Below are 22962 nucleotides of genomic sequence, written 5' to 3'. Positions count from 1 at the left end.
GTTGCTGAGGCTGGCAATGAACTTGTGATCCTCCCATCTCAGCCTCCCAAGCTGCTGGGATCACAGGTATAGTGCACCTCACCCTAAGTATAGTGTGTTTAAAGATTACAAGTGTATTTGAATTGGGATTTTCCATATCCATTTAAGAGGCCTGGTCTTTCTCAATATTTTCTCCACAAAACAGTTACCATAGAACATACAGTTTTACTAAGTTTACCAATTTTTTTTTTATAATATAAGAATAAAATGGGGGGTGGCTGGGATTGTGGTTCAATGGTGGAGCGCTCGCCTAGCACAGGTGGGACCCAGGTTCAATCCTCAGCACCACATAAAAATAAAGGTATTGTGTTGTGTCCATCTACACCTAAAAAATAAATATTTTTTAAAAAAGAATAAAATGGAGCCACATACTTGCAATTTTTTTTCCTTGTAGCTATACATTTAACTCAGGTTTGAACTGTAGCCAAAATATGAAACTATTTGCCTGCCCAGGATAATGTATTATTCAGCATACACCAAATGAAGCAATATGCAATTATTTTCCAAATGTTAAGTGGCTGATGTTGGCATTAGTAACATGGAAAACTAGAAAGGAACTTTTATAGTTTGAAAACATGTATAAACACATATATTACATATAACTGGGGATAATGCAAGTTTTATTTGTATGTATATGCCATAAATGTATTTATTTCTTAAAACATAAAAAAAGGCTTTTAACACTTTTAAATTTTATCTTGGTTTCTTTACTGATGTCTCTTTTCAGACTACTAATAAAATTGCCAGAACTAAACTATCAGGTAAAGGTTAAAGCATCAATTGACAAGTAAGTTTTCTAATTTCATTTCAAAATGTAACAATGTCAGAGTTTTTTTTTTTAAATAAATTCTCTTATTTTAAACAACAATTTTGAGCTTTTAAATTTCTCTAAACACATATTAATGTACTTTAAATAGTTGACTTTGAAGTTTAAACATTTAATAGAGCCCAATAAAGAATTATTTTGCTATAAAGACTTAAAATGAAATTCTATGTACTATCCTTTTAAGAATACTAGCATGTTTTGAATAGATCTACTAAACAGTCCATTTTAAAGAATCTTCTTGGTTTTACAGGAATGTTTCAACTCTAAGGTAAGATATTTACTTTGTAGAATTTTTTTTCACATCTCATAAATATATTTTACCTGAGACCATGTAAATCACTAAAATTTCCTTTCTAGCAATCGAAGATTTGTCCTTTGTGGAACTCATGTCAAAGCCATGTCCATTGAAGAATCTTCCAATGGGAGTCTCTCAGTAGAATTTAGACATTTGGTAAGTTTGGCAGTACAATTACATGGGGTGTTTTTTTGTTTGTTTGTTTTGGTTTGGTTTTTTTGTCCTCACAAATTAGACACATCTTTAGTAATAGGCATTAAGGTTCAGTGTATTTTATTAAGTGCTTCTTAGGTGAGATTAAGGACCACATGGGGAAATAAAACATGCCACATGGAAGAATTCAAACAGTAGGAAGATCACTAAACCTTGTCTCAGACAGCCTGAGTTCTCAACAGTGGACATGAGTATTTATAGTACTTTCTCAGTGTCTTTGGATGATAATGACAAAGATACTCTGTGTTAAAACAGGTAGGCATTCCTGATTTCATTTTTAAAATCTCCTCAGGAAGCAATATCCAGTAACACTGTGTGTGGCTAAAAGCACTTACATTTTAGAAGAATGGCTTGAGACAACAGGTTGTTCTCTGGGTACAGCAGTTATGAGGTTTGTCTTGGCATGTCTAGAAAGCTCCAACTTAGCCTCATCCTGTTGCTTCTTGTTTTTACCACTTCCTTTTGACCTAGAGTTCTCTTCCTGTCTTCTTTCTAATTCTTTGCAGAGTTTCTTAGATTCCCAAAGGCCCTATTTTTTTTTTTTCTTGCCAGAAACGGGTTGCTCCTCTGGTTTATTAACATCCAGCGAGGATCTCACCTGAATGTTGTGGCCCCACTGAATCAGTCTCAGGAGATCTACTTTCTGAAAGATAAAATTTAGGTTAACATAAAGATATTTGCATACACAAGTTTAAACTGGTGTTTGTTTTTGGTGTTACTTTCTGTAGAATCTAAGCAGCTAGGTCAGGTTCCAGTGAGTTGGAGAACACTTCTAGAAGTCAAAACTGTGGCCAAAAAAATGATGATAGTGAGTCTGACTGACTGGGTATGCAACTGATGGTATTTCTCCAACTAAACACTGTTGTTTTCTTTTACAAAGCAACCAAAGGAAATGAAGTCCAGTGCTGGAAGTAAAGGAAATGAGGTAGGAAATATTTCCTCCTACAGAATTTTTCTAAGAAATAAACTTATATCTTATTTTTATAAAGCTTTAAAAGCCTTAATATTATGTAAAATCAAATCCATGTTTCTCTGATTATAAACATAAAGCGTTATAATTCAGACAATATGGGATTTTTTTTTTGAAAGGAGAAAATAAAAATAGCAGATCATAACACTCTCCAAAGAAAACAACTATTAATATTTTGGTACATATCATTCCGGTGTTTGTGTGTATATTACTGTGCAAATATATCACATACATGGTTTCATAGCCTTTTATTTTTTTCTTGTCTCTGGGTTTATTTGTACAAACAGCAAGGAGGACACTAGTCCTCATAGACAGAGGCTCAGGGGTCAAACCAGTACTTCTGTCCTCACATTTGTAGAGGCTTTTATTGTGGAGTCTTCACAAGGACCTGGGCACCCTTGGGAGCAGGAGCCAGACCCAGAGCCAGAGTTGATACTGGAGCTGGAGTTGCAGCCTGATTCTTGGCTTGGGCTTGAGTTTTGGCCTTTAACCAGCAGAGCCTACCACCCCAGGCCATGGAGGCATGAGCACGCTTCCTGTGCTTGGGAAGGGCAAGTAAGGCAAGGCGAGCAAGCTTGCAGCTGGCATCCTTTGGCATCTTGGGCTTTACCAGGGCCTTGAGAGCCTGGGCACATACACTCATGGCCGTGACGTTGTTTGTCTGCATCTCTTTCAGGCCTTTCTTTTGTGCTTCTTGACAAAATACATATTTCTCAGGTACTTGGGGTCTACCCCCTTAAGAGATTTATACCTTTGTTATCGGAGTTTCTTGATGCCATTTCTGTGCCATTTTTTGGATTGGTTGTGTATGGTGTGGTTCTTGGACTTGGCCATGTCTGCACCGTGAGCTCCTGGAGCAGTAGAGATGGGAAGAGGAAGAGAAAGTTCTCAGCGCAGCCCGGGGAATGTTTCATAGCCTTTTATTTGACATAGCAGTATATGGTAAACAGCTTTCCATGACTTGAAATACTCTTGGAAACATGATTTAAATTGGTTGCAATCACATTGCATTTTATGGGTGTGCCATAATTTTAGTCAGTCCTCCATTGTGGCAGAATATCTTAGAATCATTTGTTTTCCCTCAGATGTGAGGTAAAGCTCAAAAGTCATGATATATTATGTAAAAACTCACAGGTGAAAAACAATCCTATTACTTTGTGGTATTTATCACCTTGCTCTCATATTTCACAAGATAAATGGAATAAAGGCGGAAAACGCTGTAGTCCAAGTACTTACATTCAAGTTTGTAGATGACAGAGCAGTCACATCCTGAACTGGAAGGGGTACCCTGGAGTCATCTGCCGAGTTGGCCAAGAAACTAGGGCCTTGTACCTATGCCTGTGTATTTGGAAGTAGGAAACTTGCATTTGAATCCAGGCTCTGGCAGTGACTGAAAATGTGATCTTTGAAAAATGATCTGGTAGAGAAATATTGCATTTTTTTTTTCCTCTAAGAGATCAGGAGAGTAGCCCCTAAGGTTCCCTGCTCAGATACTGCATATGTAAGACCACCTACATGATGCGGTTATACAGCAGTGAGGGTTATTTCTGGGGCAGTTTGTACAGATCCAATCTCCTGGTTTTATAGTCACAGCTCCTGTGAGAAAGACCTTTGAATTATTTGGGAGAAAAGCACTTCATAAATCCAGCATCTGATGACATCCAATCTATCACACTCCCACAAAACCATAAAGATCCATCACAAAAGGTTTAATGCTCCACCATTTTCCCTCTAAGAATTATTCATTCCCTTAATTGTGTCTTAAAAATCACTTCCCAAATATCGCAACCCCACCACAGATGAGCTTAGTCTTCCTCCTGAGTAGAATCAGTGCTTAAGACAGAGCCCCAAGCAGGTCTCTAACAATACAGATACCACATGAGCAGACTTCCAAGTTTGAAGATATTCTAGTGAAACAAATAATAATAGACATTCCTCCCACCTTATTCAAACCCATAAATTTTATCTAAACCTCCTAATTAAACATTAGCACATTATAAATAAAAGTCCATTTCACACACCTCACTGAATTTTGACCAAAGTTTTAACATTTCGTTCAACTTGACATCCCTGAATATTTATTATTCACAAATAGACTAAGACAATTATTCTGAATTTTTCTTAAGCAAAACAAATCCAAAGGGAATGTCTAAATAGCTCAACTCTTGCAGTACATTGTCCTATTCATGAATGTAAAATCAAAATCTTTTCTTGGATTTCCCTAGAGATGGAAATCTAAGTAAGTCATTTTCTATTAGAGAAAAACTAACTACTGCCTTAGTAACACTGTCTACTTATATTGCTTTAAATTTATTTCCTCTTATTTTTTGACTAATATCAAAATCGTACAGTTGTAAAATGATTTTGCTTCTTCCTTTTTTATTTTTTCAGATTTGCTAAAGCAGTGTCATTGTGTTTTAAAACTATTCTTTGAGCTCCCCCTATTGATAGCATTTTAGTATGACTCCAAGGTACATTTAAAATAAGTCACAGGCTTGAACATTGTTTTATGTGCTGTAGGAATAGATGACTCGTCATAGAATGTGTGATAGAAATGAACTAGCACCAGGGACTTGAGTGGTCATCAGAGATGGCCAAAGGAAAAAATAGGGGAGGAGCTGGAATAAAGTGGGGTTCATAAAGCCATTGGATCAGGGATTGTGGGAACAAATTTCAGGAAAACAAGAAGTTAGGATATCATAACCTAATTTTCAAGTTTCAAAAAATTGCTATTGCTAATCTGTGAGCACCACAGCAGGAGCACAGAGCCTGCTAAGAATTCATTTAACACATCTTCCATAGCATTTCCTGCATACTAGGAACTAAGAGTGTCCCTAATGTTGACTTATGTAACTCTTCAGCAATACCGTGAATTAGGTACCATTAGTCTGACATTGATTACAGTTATAGAAACAGAGGCACACAGTAGTCAAGGTTACTCAACATTACTCAGGGTGATCAGTTGACTCAAGATGACAGGGGCCATTAGTAACAGGGCCAAAATTCAAGCCATGGCAGTCTGTCCCTCCTGTCCCTCCCTTGACTCCTTCTTTGGCCTTTCCCACCCCATCTGTCTCACCATATGTCTACCTTTTTTCCCCACCAGTTTAGAAATCAGAACTGCTGCATAATATAACCTTTGCCAGGTTTAGAAAAAAAGTTCATTGTTTAGGAAATGTTGTTAATGGCTCTGTTTATTTGGATTTCCATCGGGACCTCAGTGGGGTAGTTGAGACAGCACCAGAGTTGGGCTCTGCCTCTTCCCAGAAGTCTGACTTTGAGCAAGTCACTTACCCCCTCTCTGTCCCCATTTCCTTTTCTTCAGAACAGGGCTAAGATTACCTTATACTTCTTAGGGGTTTTGTAAAGACCAGGTAAAATGGCAGATGTTTGCTGTGGTTCTGAATGATCTGCCCTCCCTGCTGCTTAAGACGCTACCCCTCCCCAAGAGAGAGCTGGGCTCTAAAAGGTGGCACTTCGGACAGCTGCTGATCTTCATTTTCCTCTGATCACCTGCCAACGTCCTTGGCTGGAGACCTGGTCCCTTTCAAGGATCTCAGGGCACTTCCCTCTTCTGGATCCGAGAGCCCAAAACTTCAGACCATTGTTTCTGTGTGCTTCCTTTATGAAATTTCGTGTCTGAACTTCCCTTCGTGCTCCCGCCCCTGGCCCCACCACACACACACACCCACACTTTGGGTTCTTCAGTTCTGCTCTTCTGGTGTAAAAGCTCAGATTGGCTACTTAAATGATTGAGAACATACCAAGATGTGAGACACTTCCCCTGGGTCACCATTCCAAACCTTATAATGTTCCCAGAAGACTCAGAAAGACCAAAGAGATGCCTCAGGACGCACCTGTGGGTTGAGATGGGGGAGCTCTGGAACCCTCACCTTTGCTTCTCTTGGGGCAATTTTATTATTTTATGCGTTATTTTACAGATGGGAACCTGGATGGAACTTTACTTTCAAGCATACATTCCAAGATTCAAAAAGCATTTGAGACCCCTTGGTTTAGACAGTCTCTGAAACCCCTTTGACTAAGAGTCTACAGTCAGCACAGGATAGAGTTTTAGATTGTTATAATGGATTTAATTTTAAGAATTTGCTTCAGGATTTCCCAGCACCCCTATAGCAAAATCAAAGTGAGCTATCACCACCTTTTCTCCCACCATTGTTTTCTCCTGGGAAGAGTTACAGTGAAGAAATAGTACCATCACCTAGCAAAGGACCAGACTTTGAAGCCATTAGTCTATCTTGTAAAATAAACACTCCCAGCAAACATCCTTTTCCCCCCAGAGGTCCTTATCACAGAGGGAGCGGCTAGAGAGTGGTTGCTGAAATGTGAAAACTGTTTGAATAGGGAAGCTGGGATTGCAGTCTCTCCAGTTTTCTCTTTGTCAGTGGGCTTTAACTGATAAATGACAGTTTTAGCCACAGACGGAGGTGTTAGGTGATTTTGTTCATGTGGTGGAAAGTCATGAAGCACAAAGAAGCTATTAGTAAAGCCTGGGTGACTTGAGTTTCATTTAACAAAATAGCCAAACAGATGTTCTTTCAAGGTTCAGTGTTCTCAAACACAGAGACACAACTCACCCCAACCAGCCCAAGCATTTCACAGGGAGCTGAATTCTCTTAACTAATTGAAGGAGTTGCAACACTTTAAGACAGAAATTGGTACTAGAATAACACTAAAAAAAAAAAACTTAACCTTTTTAGAGTACAACATCATCCTTACAAAACCATGATTTTACAGGCTGAGCATAGAAGTTATTTTCCAATCATTTCTTGTGATTTTATGATTATAATTTCTCTCTCATGTGATCGTATCACTTTTTCCCCCTTTCTTGTTGTTTTCCTGCGTCTATCTCAGTGTCTAGCACATACTAGGTGCTCAATAAATATTTGATAAATGGATTATATTAATTGTTTTCTATACCACATAGCCCCATGTGCAACATTATATAGATTATGGCTCGTTAAGAAAAGAGTAAGGCATTTTTCTTAGTGGAGATTTTCTTTTAAATGTTTGTTTATACATTCTAGGTTTACAGGGTGACAGTGAACAGAGAAATAAAAAAAGAATACAGTGAAATCTAGGCATAGCTGTCATCAGATTGTGTATTTTCCCCAGGTAGAGCCCAGGTCAAGTCGTTGAGCCAATTTTTTACTTTCTTAGTAGATTGTACAATGGGTATTTTTCTGTAGAAGTACTACATAGTCGATTCAGTAATAATATTTAGTACCATATAATAGAATTATCATAAATACAGATATTTCAAATCTATAATCATCTCAGATGATCCAAATGGCTTTTAATATAGACATTAGTGGGTACAACTTATGCATGATATTTCCCAATCTGTAAGGGATAGACCTGGGAATGTGAAATGTAATAGTGTCTTTGGCTTGGACTGCACTGAGAAGATGATGAAAATTATGATTGATGGCCATGGAAGCTTTGAAAATTAACAAGGCGTCCTTTTATTTTGTCTAGTCATATGTGTTGAATGTCAGCTTCTTTGCTGGATTTTATTCTAAATGTGCATCAAAATTATATCAGGGGGAGGGGTTCAGGTAAACATAGAAATTAGTCTGAATCACTGAGAAAAACTCTCATTGTCCACATTTTAGTTCAATAAGGTGACTGTAAAGCATGAAGTCTTTCCCAAAAGTCAATAGACAGCCCTGAGTGTCTTTGCTGTCTGTGGAAACCTGAGGTCTCACACACCTCAAGACCCTGATGTTGGGAAGGGGAACGCACAGGTGTCATGACTCAAAGAGCTGAGGAAATTACCCACCATGGATGATCTCATGTATATTTAATCACACAAATTAGACTGCAGAGGCTAGAATGAGGAACCTTATCATTCTGTTTTTCCTACTCTCACTCTCAGTACAAAACGTCTTGACTCTAATCACCATAATGTGTGTGGGGATTTCTCCCCACCAATAACTCCGTTTCCTGCAGATACCAAGTGGGTGTCCTAGGTTTTACATAACTCTGACACTGTCTGCCTGGAGATCATGTCAATTTCACAGGTTAAGGGCTCAATTCCACAAGAATACCCCCTACTTAGACACTAATTGCAAGTCCCAGGCTGTGACTGTACTTCTGACCAATAGGCAATAAATGGGTTCCCAAGACTCCCTCCTCAGATTCAGTTAATTTGCTAGAGAACTCAAGAACTCAGGGAAACACTCATACTTGCCATTTTGTTATAAAGGATATTACAAAGGATTCAGATGAATAGTTGGATAGAAGGCATGAGTAGACAAGGTCTGTGGGGAGGACACAGAGCATCATGCCCTCTCCAGCCTTGCCACCCTCCAAGGACATCCACATGTTCAGCAATCCAGAAGCAATTCAGATTGGAATCTTGTCCTTTGAGGTTTTTCAGGAGGTTTCATTAAGTAGGCACGATTGATTACATCATTGTCATGGTCGATTAACAGCCTTCAGCCCCTTACCACCTCAGAGGTTAGGGAGTGGGGCTGAAGGTTCCAATACTCTAATCACATGGTTGGTTCCCCTGGCATCCAACTCCCATGCTGGGTATATCCAGGAGCTCCCAAGAGATACTTCATCAGAAGAAAAGAAACTGCTATCACTCAAGGAAAATCCCAAAGGATTTAGAAGCTCTGAATCAGATACTCAGGAAATTATGAGGTCTATTTCAGGAATCAGAATCAAAGACCAACTATTAGAACAAAAAATTTTTCTAGCGCCCCTATCTACAAAGGTCTTAGAAACTCTGTCCCAGGAACTAGAGCAGAGACTAACTATACATTTCATATGATATCACAATATTATGAGACCTCACACACACACAAAAAAAGGTTTCCTTTGGTCCTCCTCCAGCTGAAAGGGGGTGAAGGTAAAATGCTTCCCTAGAGTTCAGTACCCCAGCATTCTCTGCTCCCCAAACCTCAAGTCTACCATGAGGGACTGAAGGGCTTTCTCTCTAGGTCTACTTTGCCCAGCACAGATGGTACCACCAATACAAACTTTCAAAGCAAAAGGAGAAGCCTAGAAGCCACCCTTGTTGTGTGAGTCTCTTCACACAAGTGGAAGAGCAGGCAATGAGCAATGGTGAAGAAAGACCATGCCCTACCCATGCTGCCATACTCCAGTGGAACTCTGAAGAGCTAAAACTGGCCAATTAGGTTATGTGAAGGCTGTGTCAAGGTGAGAGGTTAGACCTCATTTTAATAGTTTGTTAACTTGATTTATAATGGCTAAATATTTAAACATATGGTACTGAGTCTCCATCTGTGTACTTGCCTGAAGCCTCTCTAATATTGTGCACCTGTCCACCACCCATCAGTGAACATAAAATGGAAGTTGTGGATTCCTCAGGTGTCTCAGTGCTTTGCATGGTGTAGGCAACCCTTCCCATAGGGTAGGGAGGTTTTTCTATTATTTAAAAATGTGGCCAGGCACATGGGGTGTGTCTGTAATCCCGTCTACTCTGGAAGCTGAAGCAGGAGAATCACCAGTTTGAGACCCTGTCTCAAAATTTGAAAAAGTGTTGGGGATATAGCTCAGTGGTAGAGTGCTGCTGGGTTCAATCCCTAGTACTGGAAAAAAGAAAAGAAAGAAATGGTACTTTTGTTGTTTTGTTTTGTTTTGTTGTTGGTCAACTTGGTGCCTAAACACAAACCAGCTACTTTATTTCATGTTCACTTAAAGAAAGAAATTTATTTCAATGTTGTGTGGGGAGGAGGAAGGGAAGGATATTGGTATGTTGATATACTAATATAACAACATAACAATATGTTTTAAGGGATTTTTTTCAAGCAGAGTTGTCGTTATACATAACTTTCTACTTACCCAGTAGGAAAAAAAGCGATTCCACTGTACTCAGTCTAACTATCTGCAGGCAATAAAGTGTACCACATGATCTGGCCTGAGGGAGAGGAGAGTTTTTCATTCTGTACTTACTATTCAATAACAAACCCTAAGGTTAACATTCTCATTATCAATAAAGTTCTCTGCCGTAACTGTTACTTATATCATCTTTCACTGTCACTTATATTTGACTAGTTTATTATTTCAAAGTTAATTTAAGTGAATCTTGACTTGTTGTGGATGCATATTCAGTATTAGCACCCTCTTTCTTCCAAGGTGACCCTGCCACCTCCAACTCCACCCTGACTTTTTTCAGATAATTTCACTTTTGTTCACATGTTCCAGGGCTTATTTTTAAATTGTTTAAGCTTTCTATCTCCAACTTTCCCACATCCCTTTTGAAAAACTAAGTACAATGTAGATACATCTTATCAAGAATAATTACTTCCCCAATTCCACTCAAACATCTTGATAAAATGCAGAATCTGATTCACTAAGCCTGGGCCAGAGGTCCTGTTTTTCTAACTAGTTTTTAGATAGTGACAATGCTACTGGCCCTGGGCACAGAAAAGTTCTGTAAGATTTTCATCAGGGAAAAACTCTGATTTCTCCCCCACACCTTCCTATCCAAACCCCCCTCAGAGGTGGTAGTGGGGTTTTTTTGTTTGTTTGTTTGGTGTTTTTTGTTTGTTTGTTTAGTTGTAATTGGAAACAATACCTTTATTTCATTTTTTTTTATGTGGTGCTGAGGACCAAACCCAGAGCCTTGCACATGCTAGGCGAGTGCTCTACTGCTGAGCCACAACCCCAGCCCAAAGGTGTTCATTTTTGAGCTGTAAATATCATGCATGCTAATTCTGATATTTCTTGATTTTTAAAAAAATTCCCATTTTTAACTCCTGAATTATTTCTATAAAAGAATAAGCTATAATTCTGAGAACTCTAAATATGTATTAATTTCTCCCCATCTCCATGATATTTTTATATAACATATTTTGGTTTCATTAATATGTCCAGTGTTTACATAACTACAATATATAAAAAAGCGTTAATGACTGAGTCATGTAGCCTGCAATGATTATAGTTCTACTTTTATATTGCTTCTAATTCTCTCTGGATTTAATAGTTGCCTCAGGTTTTTTATTTGAGTAATTTTATGTACCTGTCATTAATGTAGCCCCAAACTTTCCATCAGAACTAGGCAACTCCTCAGAGTACAAACATGTCAATCTTGTATCGTTTTATTTTTCGTGGCTATATTCTCTTGGACCCTCATATCTTCTTGCTCCAGTCCTGGCTGGTTGCCCTCTAACTCTGTTGTACAGCTGTAGATAGTTTGGGTGTTTGGGGGGGGTGGGGGTTGGTGTGTGTGTGTGTGTGTGTGTGTGTTGTTGTTGTTGTTGTTGTTAAATTTCCTTTCATGGCTATCCTAAGGAGACTACTATCATCCCCTTTCTCATGATGGAATTTTTTTTCCTTAGTTTACTGTAATTTTTATTAGAGAAGTTACTCTCCCAGTAGCTTCCAGAGAAAAGGTAGTTGGGAACAAAGTTTCTTGAGGACTTGCTTCCTAAAAAAGCTTTTTACACTCACACTTACCTGATAGCTTGGCTGGATATAGAATTCTGCGCTAGAAATAATTTTCTCTCAGAATTTTTAAAACCCTTTCACTGCCTTCTGCTCCCCTAGCATTCTGATTCTTTAACTGGTCTGTACTCCCTTTAGAGTTTTCCTTTTATCTATGGTTTTTCTGAAATTTTACAACAATGCGGTGCTAGACATTCCTGGGACTCTTCCAATTTAAATATTCATTTTCTTTTGAGTTGAGAAATTTTATTATATTATTTATTTGTAACAGAATATGGAGATCATGTCAAAACATATAAAAACAATAAAATGAAAACCCATCAACTAGCTTTTAAAAGTCGAGCTTTGCAAATGTAGGTAACGAGCTGGTGCTCCTCTGTGGCCCTTTGCCTCTCTTCCCCACCAAGCTCCAATGCAGAGGTAGCCATTGTCTTCAGTGTTGGTGTTTATTATTCCCAAGAATGTTTTTAAACTGAACTACAAATGAATATGTCCCTAAATACTTTGTATTGTTCTTTATTGTAATTATGACAACTTAATATATAGTAACTGCAATTTGCTTTTCTTGCTCAACAGTTCAGAGACCCCTTCCCTCAGCTGATTCATGTTGTGCTAGATCATTCAATTCAGCTTTTTACTCCACAAGTATACACAACATATTTAGCCATTCCATTGATGAACAACTTTTAGCATTGTAAACAATTCTACTATAAGCATTCTGCAATTAACATTCCTCTACATGCCTTTTTTGAGCTGAGTACAAGAAATTCTTTGAGTTATGTACATGTGACAAGAATTGATATGTGTAGGTAATGTCTATCTTGCATTTTGTTATATATTGAGAAATTGCCCTCCAAAGTGATTGCACTAATTTCCATACATAGTGTATAATAATTACCATTTGGCTGTGTTTTTTATATTTACTCCACTCCACTTTCTCTGGAACTTCTGTTTGTTGTTGGAGTTCATATATTAAGACTTTATGGGCTGTGGTTGTGGCTCAGTGGTAGTGCTCAACTAGTGCGTGTGAGGCTGTGTGTTCGATCCTCAGCACCACAAAAAAATAAATAAATAAAATAAAGGTATGTGTCCAACTACAACTAAAAAATAAATGTTAAAAAAAAATCACTTCAAGACTTTATTATCTTTTCTATCCTGTTTTTCATTTTTCCATTTTTTTATTTTACTTTCTTTTCCCTTCTAATTCTTCTACTATCTTCATTTTTCTTACATTTTAAATTATTTGTTATTATTTTCTGAATGTACCTTTTAATAGTTTCCTATTCTTGCTTCACTGACATTTGTTACATAATTTTATAAAGCAGTTTAAGAAACTTATCATGAAAATTTTCAAATATACATAAAAATATAAAATACAATTAACTCCCATTTATGTAACATCTAGTTTTAGCAATAATTGACATTTTGGCTATCTTGTTTCATCTGTTTTTTTCCTATACACAAACATTTTTTATATGTCTTTAAATTCCAAGTAATATAGCTTCTTACTCATTGATATTTCAGCAGAAAGTATCAGCAGTATATAAAGTTCTTAAACACAGTACCCTTATCACAATATAGTAATAATAATAATAATAATTCCTTAAAATTATTCCTTGATCAGACCTTGCTTGTTCAAATTTCTCCATTGTGTCAAGAAAAGGCCTTCTTATGATTAGTTCTTGCAAAGTAGTATCCAGGCAATATCTACCCATTACAATTGTTTGATTTGCCATTTATTTGTTGAAACTGAGCCAAGTATTCATTTTTATTATAGTTTGTCTTTTTTAAAATATATATTTTTAGTTGTATATGGACACAATACCTTTATTTTATTGGTTGATTGATTTTTATGTGGTGCTGAGGATCAAACCCAGTGCCTCACACATGCTAGGCAAGTGCTCTACTACTGAGCTACAACCCCAGCCCCCATAACTCTTATCTTTTTCATTATCTTCTGAGTTTTTTTAAAATTTTTCATCTGTTTTTCATGTGACAGTCTTTGTCAAATGTCTGATGATTGTTAGCTTGCTGTTTAAAATTAAGGGCACTAAAAGGCTGCCTGAAAGTTCTATGTGCATTTGGGGAACTGTAGACTTTAGAGTGAATATAGGGTCCTGGTTGTTTCATGGCAGAGGGACCCCCCAAAGGGCCGTACGGATAAGTTATTTTTTCTTGGTCTGATCCACTTTAAAATATGTCCTTCCTAGAGGCTTTAAGCCTCACCCTGAGCAGTCCAGATATCAGAGAAGTAGGCAAGAGCTTCACCATGAACTTTCATAGAATCATCCTCTTTTGGGGCATGGTACCTCACCCCTGTCCACAGCTTGGCCTGACTGCAGAGCCTCTCCTGATTGTTCTGCTCCATAAGGTAAACCCAGGCTGGAGAGGGATGGAGGCCTCATCACATGGCCTGGGGCTCTTCACTCACTTCCTATTCTGCCTCTTCTATCTGCAGCCTCAGCAGCCAGTGCTTCCAACCCCAGGGTTCTTACTTCCACCCTCACTCCTTATTCTCCTACTTCTCACTGGGGGATCCAAATTATGATTTTGCTTTACTAGAAAGTGAATAAAACTCTAACTCTTATTTTAGCAGAGCAAACAGAGAATAGCACACATATCTCACCTAGCATGTTTAACCCAGAAGAAAATCTTGCTTTCTTTTGAAACAAATGCATTAGAACACTAGAAGTTGCTTCTCTATACACACACACACACACACACACACACACACATTTTTATTAATATTTGGTAAATCAAAAGAACTAATTTTTAAAAATTAAAATAAAGAACAACTTGTCTGTATTTCAACTGATGAAAATATGCTTGGATTTTAAAAGCCAGAAATTATGTTGTTTTGGAGACTTAAAATCATTCTGTTTGTAGAAATGAAGATTTCTCAAACTCTGCATATAACTTTTAAAACAATAAGAGAGAATGTTCAACAATAGAAAATGTTTGGGGACGTTTACTTTGAAGTTTATTTACTTTTTAGAAATAGGTCTAATATTAGTAGGTATGCCTTTGTAAGATAATGTATTTGTTTTTCCCTAAGGGCTGTCACATGGTGACTGAGGAGCTTCATTCCATAACCTTTGAGACACAGATCTGCCTCTATGGCCTGACCATCGATTTGGAGGTAGGTGTTTCAAGAAATATCTACTATTTACTAGTAATATTTGCAGGAATTGTTCAGCATTGTAGGTGAAAGCTCTATCTTTTCTAGGTTTTAGTAGTTCCCTTTTATTTTTGTTTTACTTTAGAAAAGCAATATGTCAAATGTTCACTAAATAGTTAACATGTTATTCTGTTCTGATATGCAGATGCTAACACACAATAAGGGGAAAGAGGGAAGAACAGAAGTTCATTGGATTAGACAAAGGGCAATGAAGGAAAGGGAGGGGTGATGGGAATAGGAAAGATAGTGAAATGCATTGGACAAAAAGTTCCTATGTTTATATACGAATACACTACAGTGAAACTCCACATCATGTACAACCACAAGAATGGGATCCAACTTATTCTAAGTTATACTCCATGTATGTATAATATGTCAAAATGTACTCTTCTGTCATGTATATCTAAAAAGAACAAATAATTTTTTTAAAAAATGCTATCCTGGTTAAATATAAATGGTTAAATACAAAGTTTCATAGGATTATGAGTTTTAATATGTGTTGAATAATTTGTTGCCTACGTTGCATTTTTGCTTGTTTGTTTTCTGGGATTTTTCTGAGTCACAAATACCAAGTGGAAAGCATAAAACAAAGTCCATGTCCTTGGACCATGTCATGTGGTGATATATTTTTTTTTAATTTTATATAAAAATGTCTCAGAAGGAAGATTTCTCTAACACAGTAAACAAGAAAAACAAGAAAACATTGGCAATACATTGCTTTTGATCGATCCTCTTCTAACAGTGACCATAGAATCCAAAGACACAATTAATAAAACTTTGGGTATTAAATTGAATGTGGTTGACTATGAGCCCCTTGAAGGCAGGACACAGCCTTGCTTGTACACCTTAGTCAGTGCACAATACCTAGCACATGGTAGATGCTCAATATTTGTTGAATAAAATGAGCAAATTAGTACATGAATGAACAAGCACAGTTTCACACATCCTGATATGATCAGGTTGGTGGAGTGTATTGTAAGATAATTCTGCCTTTGCTCTTTTATTTAATGAATGCAAACACATTTGTAAATCTTCCACAGGCTCCTTCCTCTTCTCTTTCCCTAAACCTGTTTCCATGAACTATTAATTTCCTCAACTGGTATTTTACTGCCCATAGGAATATGATGTCTGTCATTAGGAAGGGATTGCTGTAAATTGATTAGTCTCTCTGGCTAGTCTGTGAAGGCCTGCTCATTCCATAAGGTAGAAAATCACATTACCAATAGAACTAAATTCAGTTCTGCAGCAGTAGGCAGGCAGCTCCAGCTCTTATTATACCTTACCTCTCAACCTTGTGCAATAAAATCTCCCACACCTAGTACTGATGATAATAAGGTGTTAGATGGTAATTTGAATCTACTGATTCACCAGAGGTAAATTTAAATTCAGATTTTAAAATGCAACAAGAAAGAGGACAGGTGCTAAATCAATAGAATTTCTAATTAGTTGCAGTTGTAGAAGTGACATGAGAAAGTTTAGATATTTATAGGATGTCAAGGAAGATGTTAGGAAAACTGCCTAAGCACTCTGAAAGGACTCCTGCTCTTCCTGCATCCCTGGCTCATACATGCTCAAAAGTTCTGCCAAATAGAGAGCCTACATCCTGGGAACAAATTTCTACCCCTCACACTTCAGATAGAGCCCTAATATCCAGAATATACAAAGAACTCAAAAAATTAAGCAATAAGATAACAAATAACCCAATCAACAGATGGGCCAAGGACCTGAACAGACACTTCTCAGAGGAGGACATACAATCAATCAACAAGTACATGAAAAAATGCTCACCATCTCTAGCAATCAGAGAAATGCAAATCAAAACCACCCTAAGATACCATCTCACTCCAGTAAGAGTGGCAGCCATTATGAAGTTAAACAACAATAAGTGTTGGCGAGGATGTGGGGAAAAGGGTACACTTGTACACTGCTGGTGGGACTGCAAATTGGTGAGGCCAATTTGGAAAGCAGTATGGAGATTCCTGGGAAAGCTGGGAATGGATCCACCATTTGACCCAGCTATCGCCCTTCTCGGACTATTCTCTGAGGATCTTAAAAGAGGGTACTATAGGGATACTGCCACATCAATGATCATAGCAGCACAATTCACAATAGGTAGACTGTGGAACCAACCTAGATGCCCTTCAATAGATGAATGGATAAAAAAAAATGTGGCATCTATACACAATGGAGTATTACGCAGCACTAAAAAATGACAAAATCATAGAATTTGCAGGGAAATGGATGGCATTAGTACAGATTATGCTAAGCGAAGCTAGCCAATCCTTAAAAAACAAATGCCAAATGTCTTCGTTGATATAAAGAGAGCAACTAAGAACAGAACAGGGAGGAAGAGCATGAGGAAAAGATTAACATTAAATAGAGACAAGTGGGGGGAGAGAAAGGGAGAGAGAAGGGAAAGCATATGGAAATGGTAGGAGACCCTCAATGTAACACAAAATTACATATAAGAGGTTGTGAGGGGAAAGGGGGGGGGAAGGGAGAGAATTGAACAACAGCAGATGAGGTAAAGGGGGAAGATGGGAGGGGAGGGGAGGGGGGATAGTAGGGGATAGGAAAGGCAGCAGAATACAACAGTCACTAATATGGCATTATGTAAAAATTGTGAATGTGTAACTGATGTGATTCTGCAATTTGTATTTGGGGTAAAAATGGGAGTTCATAACTCACTTGAATCAAATGTATGAAAGATGATATGTCATGAGCTTTGTAATGTTTTGAACAACCAATTAAAAAAAAAAGTTCTGCTGCCTTCAGGGGTCATGTTAGTGATCAGCCAACATGAGCATCAGAATTGGGAGAGTGGGGTGGACTAGATGGGTCTTTGGAGGATCAAGTGTAAGATCAATGTAATGTAGGACCACCTGTAATACTTTTTTTTTTTTAACCAGACCAGCTCATTACCTGTGGTGATGATTTCCAATGTCAGCCAGTTACCTAACGCGTGGGCATCCATCATTTGGTACAATGTGTCAACCAATGATTCCCAGGTAGCGTTTCCACTCCTTTTGCCTCATTTCATTCTATTTGATTTGTTTTATTGTCAACAAAGCCCAGCTGTCTAAAAGTGGTGTATTTGTTTATGTGCATGCATGCACATGTGTCCACAAAGGCAGGTGTTTGTGAGTTGCTCATTTATAGTTTCATAGTTCCTTTCATTTCATATTTAAAGTAATATATGCTGATGTACTTGAACCCTGAGAGAGTTCTGGCTAGCAAAAATGACAGACAGGTATTGGTCACTTCTGAGAGGCTGGTCTTCTCCCAACAACATGCATCACAGAGTTCAAAGGCCATCCTACAGCTTTGTTAACTAGACTGCAGGGAAGCTCCTTTGCCTTAGAATTTTACAACCTACTGCTGTCAGAATTTGTTATCTCATCTCCTTAGCGTCTTCTGGCCCCACCTTTTACCTACAGTCGCTTCTATGAAGTTAGAGAATTGGTTTCCAAATAAGTCCCTAGAATATTCATCAATCTAGCCTAACTATCCTCTGACAGCACAAATTTTTGAGTCAATTTTATATAGATTTTATCCTTCCCAGGCTTAAGCTGGGTTTTAGTGCCATCTGGTGGTTATAGGCGCCACTATAGACTCAAGAAAACCAAGGAGGCATTGGCACAAAAGATGAGTTAGCACTTCCCCTGCGCCCCTCTCACTAAACCTCAGTGTGTTGTCTGGAAACCACCAAGATCTACAGAAAACAGGTCAAATGTAAATAACAACATTTCTTCTTAATTCAAAGCAAATGTTCCCTCCAAAGGAATCGATTTGTTCACAATAGATCCCAGCAATAAGAACAAAGCCACAATAGGTTCACTGTAAGTGTTCTTCACCTTCAACCCAATGTTCCTAATATGGAGAATTCTTCAGCCCTATTCCTCCTGAGCCTTGGGTGCGCTATCATCTGAGACAGATGGACTGCCCGGAGGAAGGCTGCAGAGAGTTCCATATGCATGGCTTCAACTCTAGTGAGTTCTGGTCCCTTCCTCTGAAGAGAAGGGACCAGAACTCACTAGAGCCTTCCCCTCTAGGAGTTCATTTCTTCCAACTCCAGGGCATAGGAGGAGAGATGGGATAACTCTTGTCCTCTAGCCTCACAGCACAGCAACACATTTGGTTCGCTTAGAGGCCTCTGTTTGAAAGCCACCTCAGTCATCCCACCAACTCTCCCAGATTACATCGGTTCAGCCTGAGAATCTGGAGACTGAGGGCGAGTATAGCTCCTCCAACAAAGTCACAGCCTGCTTACAAACCCAGCTGAACAATTAAATTGGATTTCTTAATTCTAGCCTGCTAGGAAACCTAAACTCTTACACTTTTATTTTATTATATTCTGGCTCTCTGTCCATTTTTTCAGGTGCAAGGAAACTGCCTTCCTAGAAACTCTTTCTCTTCCTTCCCCATCCTCGTATCCCCCTTTCTTGTTGGATATTGTATCTTCTTCCATTACCACCTCCTAGAGTCTCTTGGATCTTTTCCTTGCTTCCCAGTTTAGCTCATGTTCACCTAAGACCTCCTCCAGGTGCACTACAGTTCTCAATTCTTCCCCTTCTCCTCTTCTTGGAAAACCTGCCTTTCACACCTATCTGCTTTCCCATAATCTGGGATGAGGTCTTATGTTCTATTGTTGACCCAGTTTGGGGCACAAACAACCTCATCACTAGTTGATCATCGAGAATATTCTCCTATCTAGAGCAAAATAAGAAAAGACTACTATACTATCCATAAAACAGGAGTCTGAGGTTAATCATGAGCTCCACATTGTAGGATTACTTTCCTTGTCCTGAGACTTCTGGTGTTTCTTGTACTTTGGGATGACTGGTCTTGTCAAAGTATAACTTGTGCCTACTCATGATGAGCCAACTTAAAAACATGATATAAAATATTTCATTTAAGATTATTTTAAAAAGAGTATCTGTCCAATTATTTGTTGGAACAGTGTTAAACACTTGTCTAATATGATTGATAGTTGAAAGTCCAGGGAAAATTAAGAGATACCAAATGATTCAGGAAAGATGAAACTCTTGTATAATGTTACACAAAAAGCCCTTTAGGAAAAAAACAAGATCACTCTTTAAAAAAAAAAAAAAAGAACAAAGTAAAATTTCATTCTGTATTGTTAACTTAGTTGACCTAGAGTTCAAATCAGGAATTCCATGTATTGAATTACAATGTGTTCAGTGTAATTAACAACTATAATCATCATAACAACTCTATTTCAGAACTTGGTTTTCTTTAATAATCCTCCATCTGCCACTTTGAGTCAACTCCTGGAAGTGATGAGCTGGCAGTTTTCATCATATGTCGGTCGTGGCCTTAATTCAGATCAACTCAATATGCTGGCAGAGAAGCTTACAGGTGAGAACTGGTAGAGACAGATGCTTTGCCTTTTTTTTTTTTTTTTTTTGGCACTTGAGCATTTTAAAGAACCAGAATGATATTACTACCACTACTACTACTAATGATTATTACAGTTTATTGAGTGTCTACTATATTGCCAGGCACAAGTGCTGTATTATCTTTAATTCCCACAAAAGTTCTTCAAGGCCCATATTATTCTTTTCATTATATTGATGAGGATGCCAAAGTTCAGAGGAGAGGTCAAGTGACTGATACACTCCAAGGCTAGTACATACAGTCAAGTCTTAGGTAGGAAAGGGCCAGTTCAAAAGCCTTTCCTTTCCATTTTACATACCAGTTTCCAAGTGTTATTAAGCCATTTCTACTGAAGATGATGTGAAGCCTTAATGATGCCTTGATCTTTCATGTTAATATCTCAACTGACATTAACCAACTGGAAAATGACTGATTCCCTCACAAGAACAGGAAACTTTAATAGAAAATTTGAAACACCTAGTAATAATTTAATTCTGCATATTGAGAAAGTTTCGGCTTTGCCTGAGATTTCTAAAGTTGGCAAAATAGCTTCACTGGTATTACATGTACTGATTATAGTCTAAGCTTTGTCTAAAAGAATTTTAAAAGATATCTGCACTTTGACAAGTCAAGAATGAACACATTTATACCAAAAAAAAAGAGTTCAAATTGGATCTGTATGACTTTCTAGTTGAAGAAGGGCCCAAAATGCACAGATATAGCAGCAAATTTAAGTATGACATGTGAAGCAGGATTGTTACCATTTGCATCTATTATCTTATCAATAGATATTTAAATAAGTCAGGACTTTGGGAAATAGTACAAAATTTATTTAATGCAAATATCTTTTTGCATCCTTTAAGAATTATTTAATTCTTAAACAGCAATAGTAGGCATTCAATAAATATTTGTTAATGAGTAAATAATATTTTTATGTAGTACAGACAGCAACCATATCCTTTCAGTTCTTTATCAAATTATCTGTAAGTATAATTTCCTTAAAAATTTAGGTAGAAAGTGGTATCCTTTCACTGCTCTGGATCAAAACAACTGATGCTTGCCTGTTGCCTCATGGATTTCTAGACAGTTCTTTTCCATCTTAATAAGCTAGATTTCTGATAATATGGCCACCTCTAATTTATATAAATTTATTTCATAAAGTTCATTCACTGGCACTAGGCTGCTCTTCCTGTCCTCTCTCTGAGCCACGTTCATGTCCACCACGCCTTGACCTACGTTATTTTCACTTCCTAGAGTGGCTTCCTTCCTTCCCTCTGGTCCATTCATGGAGATGCTTAAACTTATTGTTAGCTTCTCCATCAAAAATCTTTTTTCCTCAATGATGAATTTCTTAGGAGCGAGGGAGATATATTTGTACCATACCTAACTGTAAAGTGTAAACCCATTGCAGGTGTGAAGAAATGTTGAGAGGGAGGGAAAAACATCTAAATTGAGCACAAAATTGAAGAGTTTCATTGTTTGATTTTTTAAAAATCATTTTTTCTTCATTTTAGTCCAATCTAACTACAGTGATGGTCACCTCACCTGGGCCAAGTTCTGCAAGGTACAAACTGGGGATGGGGGGAATATCATTTAGATACTTTTTTTTAAAAAAAGTAATGCTTCTCTCTAAGCCTCCATAAAACCTGGGGATTTGAAGATTTGCTAGATATGATTTTTTTTAAGGAAGTGTTGTCCAGTTTAAAGAAAATATTTATTGGAAAATGAGAACCTGAATTATTATTTCATTGTCACTGTACTGTTTCAATAATCATTGTCCTAATATGCTTATTTATTTTAATAGGAACACTTACCTGGTAAATCATTTACCTTTTGGACATGGCTCGAAGCCATACTGGACCTGATTAAGAAACACATTCTTCCTCTTTGGATTGATGGGTGAGCTATGGGCTATATTGTCCATATGAGTTAAGTTCTTTTTTCTATTCTTATTGATTTTGTTTCCATTTCTTTCTCTTTCAAGCATGTTTTGTGCCACATAAATAAAAATTCTTGTAATTTCTTACCATCTTCAGAGAGTATTAATATGCATATCTGAATATGAGTATCTCAGGTACAATTGACTTTTGATTATGCATAAAACAAACTTTAGGGCTGGGGTTGTGGCTCAGTGGTAGAGCACTCGCCTAGCACATGTGAGGCCCTGGGTTCGATCCTCAGCACCACATAAAAATAAATAAATAAAATAAAGGTATTGTGTCCAACTACAATTGAAAAAATAAATGTTAAAAAAAACAAACTTTAGGTCTATTCTTTATGAATAAAATAAATGCAAATGCAGTAATGATCAGTTGAAACTATGCATTCTTCTGTTTTCAGGTATGTCATGGGCTTCGTTAGCAAAGAAAAGGAACGGCTCCTGCTCAAGGACAAAATGCCTGGGACCTTTTTATTAAGATTCAGTGAAAGCCATCTTGGAGGAATAACTTTCACCTGGGTGGACCACTCTGAAAACGGTATGTACTCACTACAGTTGATTCACGTGAATTTAGTGTTCTTGAGTTTGGTTATTGGCATTTCAGTTCTCAGAAGTGCATGGTGTATTGCTCTGTTTATCAAACGTCCATCGAGTTTGAACGTTGGTT

General features: G+C 37.6%; 1 protein-coding gene across 2 annotated transcripts in view; it reads left to right on the top strand.

Annotated features, from left to right (window-relative positions):
• Stat4 (signal transducer and activator of transcription 4) overlaps nucleotides 1-22962 on the top strand; it is a 104403-nt gene that overhangs the window by 77180 nt on the left and 4261 nt on the right. For both annotated transcript variants that reach the window (XM_058580334.1, XM_046447526.1), the window contains exons 11-20: nucleotides 767-826; nucleotides 1116-1133; nucleotides 1223-1316; nucleotides 2254-2298; nucleotides 14837-14920; nucleotides 17869-17967; nucleotides 20203-20338; nucleotides 21871-21920; nucleotides 22161-22255; nucleotides 22697-22833. In XM_058580334.1, coding sequence (XP_058436317.1) covers nucleotides 767-826; nucleotides 1116-1133; nucleotides 1223-1316; nucleotides 2254-2298; nucleotides 14837-14920; nucleotides 17869-17967; nucleotides 20203-20338; nucleotides 21871-21920; nucleotides 22161-22255; nucleotides 22697-22833 — 818 coding nt within the window. The remainder of the gene's footprint in view (nucleotides 1-766; nucleotides 827-1115; nucleotides 1134-1222; nucleotides 1317-2253; nucleotides 2299-14836; nucleotides 14921-17868; nucleotides 17968-20202; nucleotides 20339-21870; nucleotides 21921-22160; nucleotides 22256-22696; nucleotides 22834-22962) is intronic.

The sequence above is a fragment of the Marmota monax genome, unplaced genomic scaffold (assembly GCF_021218885.2).
Source record: "Marmota monax isolate L192 unplaced genomic scaffold, Marmota_monax_Labrador192_F-V1.1 WCK01_AAM20220418_F8-fsc00007, whole genome shotgun sequence".
NCBI lineage: Eukaryota > Metazoa > Chordata > Mammalia > Rodentia > Sciuridae > Marmota > Marmota monax.
The sequence above is the reverse complement of the archived record's forward strand: the minus strand, read 5'-3'. Positions and strand labels throughout refer to the sequence as shown.